Below are 7,211 nucleotides of genomic sequence, written 5' to 3'. Positions count from 1 at the left end.
AAGAAGAAGGTTCATGCAGCATCATCTGCAGAAAACAATAAAGGACCCGAATGTCCATTGACAGAATGGCTAAACTGTGGTATGTCCATATGACAGAATACCTTGTAGTGTGAAAAGAATAAACTAAAGCCAAATATATCAATAAGGATGCATCTCACTAAGGATGTAAGAGGAAAAAGCAAGTCACAGAAGAATAGAGATTCTATTTCTACAGAGTCAAACACTTCCTCAGAGTTCATAAATATATACAACATATTGTTTAGAAAAACTGGCTGGGCGCAGTGGCTTATGCCTGTAATCCAGGACTTTGGGAGGCCAAGGAGGGTGGACTGCTTGAGATCAAGAGTTTGAGACCAGCCTGGCCAACATGGTGAAACCCTGCCTCTACTTAAAAATACAAAAATTAGCTGGGCGTGGTGGTGCGCACCTGTAATCCCAGCTACATGGGAGGCTGAGGCATGAGAAATGCTTGAACCAGAGAGGTGGAGGTTGCAGTGAGTCTAGATCACGCCACTGCACTCCAGCCTGGGAGACAGAGTCAGACTCTGTCTCAAGAAAAAAAACAAAAAACATCTAAACATATGGTAAAAGCTCAAAGCAAAAAACCCCAAAACACAACACAACGAAACGCAAAAGGAATGGTCAGGGTGGGTGTGGGGAGCTGAAGGTGGCATGATGAGAAGATAGGGTGGGTGAGGGGCTCAGGAGGGCTCCAGTGTGTGGGGAATGTTCTGTTTGTTAGCTGGACGGTGGGCACAGGGATGTCTGGGTTTGTGTGTGATGTGTGTGTTTTAAAAATTCTCTGAAGTGTACCTATGTTAGGTATTAATTTATATGTATTAAGATAGCTAACTGAGGGAAAATTTTTAAAAAGTGTGATTGAGAAATAGGATTAAATATTAAAATAAGGCATGTTATAAAACAATATGAATAGATACTAAAAATTGCATTTATATGCAGATAAAAGACTAGAAACAATATTTTTAATTGTTTGTCTTTGGATGATAGGGTTACAGGTGATTTTTCTTTTCAGTCTGCATTTTTAATATTTCCCAAAAGGAACAAATTTGAAATAATAGGAAAAGCATAAAGTTTATTATATACAGAAAAAAGAGAGTGTCTGGATAAACTATTAATAGGTACATGAATAGTAGCTGTTTAATGCAAGACTGTGCCTGGAAGTGAATGCATTTTCAAAGAAATTATTTTTAGCTCAAGGGCATCACTTTGGGATGGTAGAAATTTAGACTTCTGACAAGTAGGTCTGAAGCTGTATTTCTGGGGAGGTGATGGTTGGTGGGTGTAAGATCTCTGGCCCCTTAACCGTGGGTCAGTCTTCTGGTAGCTTAATGTGGAAAAGAAAAGGTACTGCTAACTAGAAAGTTACTTAATTACTGGAGTTGGATAAATGATATTTATTAATAGGAATATGTATGCATTCTATGTTCCATTTTCCTCCGGTTTTTACATTTCTAATTCACGGCCCACATGAGTCATGTTAATATACACAAAGAGGGCTCAGATTCCAAGAATCAATTTCCAGATCAGTAAGCCAAGATCAGAGCATGGTAAACACCTATCATAAATGAAATGGTAGAATCCTGACATGGTGTTTAATGATGGCTTTACAAAGTATCACATTTCATAGCTGTGAAATATCCCCACGTCATCTCACAAAAAAGGAAAGATCAAAGAAAAGGGTAATTCAAAAAAGATCTTATTTCTCTCTCATGCATGAGAAAGAGCACATAAAATACAAGCAGCGGTTACCCCAGCGTGGCCCTTCAGAGAACCGAGGTAACTATGGTAACTGAGAACGGTCTTTTAGTTCGCAAGGTTCGAATTCTAGAACTGTTGGTTGGATTTGGGGTAAGTCCGGTAAGGGAGAGCTGCGAACTTCAAGTGCTGAATGGTTCATTCTCTAGGGAGATAGCAACCTTTTCCTAAAAAATCTTGGTTCTTCATTGCTGGAGAGAAGAACAAGCCCTGTGAAGCAGTCGGAGGTCCTTATACCCAGGAAACTTACCTTGAAGGTGTGGTATTCAAGGAAAAAAACACTTCGAGAATATGGAAGAAACTGATCAGGAACACCAGATTTTCTTTATAAATACATATGTTTTTAAGAGCAACAAAACAGAGACAATTTTCTCAAAATAAGCAACCACTAAAATGTCAACAAAGGACCCATTTATGACTTAAAATTCCCATGGCTCTCTAATGAAAGCAATGCTAATTTCGGCCTTGGGAAAGTGGAAAAAAACATATAATTATGAAAAGTCCTCACCTTTCTTGCAATTTCTTGAGTTTCTCAGGGTCTGCCTTTATCTTACTGGTTTCCTTTTCATCTGTGAAACCAAAGGCTGCCATCCTGTTCCCATTCTCATTTTGATTTGGGAAATCAGACACTGCAAAGAAAGTAAATGGTATATTTTCTTGCAGGGACTCAGACACACGAAAATAGCCTTCTGAGTTTATTCTTGATGGAGAGGAGTCGGAAGAATCCACTAAGGACAAACTGCCCTGTGGATTTAGTAAGAGATCTGTATATAATGGAGCCCCCTGAGGTTGACTTGTTAAAGTAATATCTTCTGCTTCCCTGACAGCAAATTCGTGTGCACTGTTTACTGGGAAATAATTGTGGTTTTCGGCACTGGCAGATGGATTCCTATTTCTAATGGGAGACAGTGGTCGGCGAACATGAAACCTTGAGTTTCCCTCTGAGTCTGAGCTGTGAATTGAAGTCGATGACATTGACAAGTCTACCGGAATATCATCTCTCAGAGCAGAATGCATGAATGATACAGCAGAGTTATAGGATGAATTCACTGATGATCCTGGAGATGTTGGTCTGCCAGAAAGAAAGTAGTCAAGAGAATTTTGAGAACCGCTTAAATAGTCTTGCCAGTATCCTTCAGAATCATGGGTGCCAGGCCTATGCTCCACAGAAATACAGTCACTCCATGCATTTTCAGCATTGACACCATCCTCTTGTCTGGGCTCGTATTTGGTATCCCATGAAAGGGGGCTCTTTTTCGCATGTTCACTGCCACCTCTGTCCTTCTCTTTAGCAGATTCCCTATCAGGCAGCCTGGAGTCTTGGGACAACTTTTGCCCAGCAGAAGGCCATTCTGTTGCTGGCTCCATTGCATTCCTTATTCTCAATGAGCCATGTCTGGGCTCACTTCTTCTTGAAGAATGACCTCTGCAATTTTCAGCATTTTCTACAAAATTTTTATTTTTGGCCTGAGGGGTCGATGTCCCTCCAAATCTACTTCTTTTGTGATGGGAAGGAGAACGGGGTGAATGCATACCAACCCACAGACATTCTTCAGCCTGGGTTTCCTCTTCAGTGTCATCGCTTTCTCTTCCGCTGTTCAATGACAAAATGGAATAAAAGTCTTCATCTCGGAACCTAAATGATGCCCTTCTTGGCCCTCCTACGGTGGTGGGTGTGAGTGGTGGCCCCAAGAACTCACACAATACTTGAGGACTATTTGTTCCTTGGAAGGCCTGGGGCAGGGCTGGATGCAGCTCACTCTGGGAAGGAGCACTTGGGTCTCCTTTTTTGCGTCTATCAGGGGAGTTCTCAATCACTGGCTGTGACGATGGGACCAAGTTTCTTCTCTCTCGAGTTGGCTTCTTCAGCTTAGTGTTACACATCAGGTCTCCTTGTTGAACTACTTGATCTGCATTGAGAAAAGACACATTTATTATTCCAGTAAAAGGGCCCATGGATGAAAGGCCTCTAGTACTAAGCACAAAATTGCCCTTTAAATGCAACAAACAAGACCTAGAGAAGAAAATAGGCATGGTCAAAATGGCTGGAGGTACAAGAGGAGCAGAGCCCAGCACGCTTCATTTTACTGCCCCACATTCTCTTTTGTACACCTGTGGTCCTAGGGAAATGGGGTGACCCTGAGGATACAGATTCTTTCAGCAGAAGGTCCCAGAAGACTAGCCCAACCCCAGCCAGTCAGGACTGACGATGGGCAAACCTCACGCTAAATACTGGCTTTTGTTCCATACGTGCTGAAAGGGGAAACCAGCACTCTGGCAATGACTTCTACAACCACCACCAGTCCTTTCTCATCCAAATTCATTCAACGTACGTTTATGACACCCTGCTTCCCACGCAGCTTTACAAGAACTTAAGAGAAGTACAATATGTCTTGGCAGATCAGGAGGAAGGCTATAGGAGCTGGCACTCGGGCACACTGGGGATTTTGGTCATGTTTACTATTTAGTGAAAATAAAAATTATAAATCTCTCATGAAATCATATCTTCTCTTTGTCACTAGCCCCAGGTCAATTATGTAACTTCTAGCTACCCTAGAATCCCTACTATAAATTCCTACACGGAATCACTAAACTGGTCAGAACCATGCTAACTGTCTCTCTCTCTCTCTCTCACACACACACACACTTAAGCCTCACAACCCTGTGAAATAGGTAACACAATCATACAACATTAAAACTGAGGGTACCAAGGCTTAGAGCAGTCACATAACTAGCCCAAGATCCTATTTCTAGTAAGTGATGGAATGAACATTTGAACCCACGCCTGCTCGATACTAGGGTTTGTGTTCTTAACTACTACCCTGTTAGCCCTTAAAAAACTGCCAGGCCTTCCAATTTCCTTGTGAAAACGAAAATCCATTGAATTCGTCATAGCGTGTGTGTGCTGTTGAGGGTCTTTTACCCTCTCAATGTGAGAAGGAAGCTGACAGTACTTCTCTGATGTCACTTACCTTTATTCCCTCCTGACATCGGCCTCCCCCCAGCTTTGTTCTCCTCTCTGCTATTGTGTGGGATCTGATGAGATGCTGCTCTTTTTATCATTCCATTTCTAAAGCGATTCACCCTATAGAGTGGACGGGACTCTATGGGCCCTGGAAGGTCTGTGTTGATAACAGCTCGGGCTGGTGAAATGCAAATCCTCAGAGCATCGGGCACCGCCAAGGGCCAAGTCAGTGCTGGCTCACTTTAATTGAAGCTGCTCACAGGGTGGCACCAGTGTGAGTCTCTAATGTCCCAGCACTTGGGCAGCTTCTTTTATTGTTAACTGCTTGGGACACTCAGCAACGCAGTATGAATCTTGACTCATCAGCTCTTCTAGAAATCAGCTAAGCTCTCCTCTCAGGCCCCTCCTGGGTTTTATAAACCCCAGTTAGAGAGGCAGCAGCAATTCAAGGATGCTTTGAGCATCTGGCTGTGGAACTACAGCACTGGAGCTGGTGGCGAGGCCATCCCAGACTGGGCCGACCCCCATTTTGGGGAACAAATGCTTCTACGTAAGCAACTGAATTCTCCTGATCATTTTTTAAAATAGAAAAGGGGGCTGGGGGTGGTGGCTCACACCTGTAATCCCAGCACTTTGAAAGGCCGAGGTAGGCAGATCTCTTAAGGTCAGGAGTTCAAGACCAGCTTGGACAACATGGTGAAACCCCATCTCTACTAAAACTACAAAAATTAGCCAGGCGCGGTGGTGGGCACCTGTAATCCCAGCTATTTGGGAGGCTGAGACAGGAGAATCGCTTGAACCCGGGAGGCAGAGGTTGCAGTGAGCCCAGATCGTACCACTGCACTCCAGCCTGGGCAACAGAGTGAGACTCTGTCTAAAAAATAAATAAATACATAAATACATAAATCAATAAAATAGAAAAGGGATCTAGAGGAGTTGGCAGTGCGGGCTCTGGCTAGTGACTTTTTGTTTTGAATTTGGTGGAGGGCTTCAGAGGTGCGCTCACAGTGCTGGAACCGGAAACTTCCGGTCATTCCCTGAACACACATGACCCACCCCCGTGAGGGAAAACACCCAATGGGCAAAGGAATCAGCAAGGGCCGCTTTTGAAAAACAGAAACTGGAAGCTCAACGGGAGCCATTAAGCTCATCTCATAGAGGCCACTGAGTTGTCACGGGGTGATGCTGGCCTGAGGGGCAGGAGAAGTCCCAGGGTATGTGCGGTGCTGCGGCTCCTGCAGATTCCTGAAACGGGCAGGGGGAGCATCTTCACCCTTGCCTTGTCACCACAATGGTCTTCCTCTTTAAAAATTCAGTCAGAGCTTCTCTGCAGTGTGTGTGTGTGTGTGTGTGTGTGTGTTTCCCCTAAAGGTGGCAGACTGTGCCATTCTCAATTTATGCTATTTTAACCCTATTTTTTTTTTTTTATGTCTATCAAATAGAGAGCAGATTTCAGGAGCTCTAGGGCTGGGAATAGACAGGCACATTGGTATGCCAGGGACGTGCTATTCATAGACCAGGCCCTGCAGATGCTGCAAATGCTTCTCTGAGGCCCTGGGCTCCAGCTGTGAGTGAAGTGCCTGCCATCTCCAGGAGTTCTAGGGCAACAGAATGAAACCAGAACAAGCATCTGTCTGCCCTGAGACTATGCTTTTGGTCTCGACTTCTTGGTGTGCTTGACCAATAGCTTCCTACATTCCAAGAGCCGTACACTTTTAACTTGGTTCGCTCTGGTTATAAAAGCGGTTTATGATCATTGGAGAAAATTTGGAAACTATTGAAGAGGATAAAGAAGAAAATAAAAATCCCCCATAATCCCAAACTTGGATGATCGTTGCTATTGTTCTGGAATTCAGGGGTAGGTTGCATACTCAAGACACCAGGGCTGTTTTCATCCTGCAATTGTGCTTTGGCTCAGCCTCTTTTCTTCTTTCTTTCTTTTTTATTTATTTTAGAAAGAGGGTCTTGCTCTGTCACCCAGGCTGGAGTACAGTTGTAGGTTCAAACGATCCTCCTGCCTCAGCCTCCTGAGTAGCTGGGACTACAGGTACATGCCACCACACCTAGCTAATTTTAAACTTTTTTTCTAGAGATGGAGTCTTGCTTTGTTGCCCAGGCTGGTCTCGAACCTCTGGCTTCAAGCAATCCTCCCACCTTGGCCTCCCAAAGTGCTGGGATTATAGGCATGACCCATCATGCCTGGCCATGGCTCAGTATTTGAACAATGAGTTTATTACCTTTAGGTGGAACATGTATATTGTAGCTTACCACAGGCTCCATAACCCGTTACGCATCTGTCCTGCTATATCCACCTGCTCCCTGAAGGCATTTGAATTTATAACCCAAGGTTCTCTTATCAAGAGATAGTTCTTGCTGGGTGTGGTAGCTCATGCCTGTAATCCCCGCACTTTGGGAGGCTGAGGCGGGCGGATCACCTGAGGTCAAGAGTTCAAGACCAGCCTGACCAACA

The 7,211-nt window shown here is 44.0% G+C and overlaps 1 protein-coding gene and 1 long non-coding RNA gene across 3 annotated transcripts in view; one reads left to right on the top strand and one right to left on the bottom strand.

The window, feature by feature from the left end:
- Positions 1-4,275, top strand: part of LOC105529071 — a 32,864-nt gene extending 28,589 nt beyond the window's left edge. Inside the window, exon 3 of the long non-coding RNA XR_001004449.1 lies at positions 2,440-4,275. This is a non-coding gene — a long non-coding RNA (uncharacterized LOC105529071). The remainder of the gene's footprint in view (positions 1-2,439) is intronic.
- Positions 1-7,211, bottom strand: part of MARCH10 (membrane-associated ring finger (C3HC4) 10, E3 ubiquitin protein ligase) — a 112,649-nt gene that overhangs the window by 33,516 nt on the left and 71,922 nt on the right. For both annotated transcript variants that reach the window (XM_011966122.1, XM_011966123.1), the window contains exon 7: positions 2,285-3,686. In XM_011966122.1, the coding sequence (XP_011821512.1) occupies positions 2,285-3,686 (1,402 nt within the window). The remainder of the gene's footprint in view (positions 1-2,284; positions 3,687-7,211) is intronic.

This window comes from Mandrillus leucophaeus, unplaced genomic scaffold (assembly GCF_000951045.1).
Source record: "Mandrillus leucophaeus isolate KB7577 unplaced genomic scaffold, Mleu.le_1.0 Scaffold747, whole genome shotgun sequence".
NCBI classification, from domain to species: Eukaryota; Metazoa; Chordata; class Mammalia; order Primates; family Cercopithecidae; genus Mandrillus; species Mandrillus leucophaeus.
Note: the sequence above shows the minus strand (reverse complement) of the source record. Positions and strands in the feature narration are given on the sequence as shown.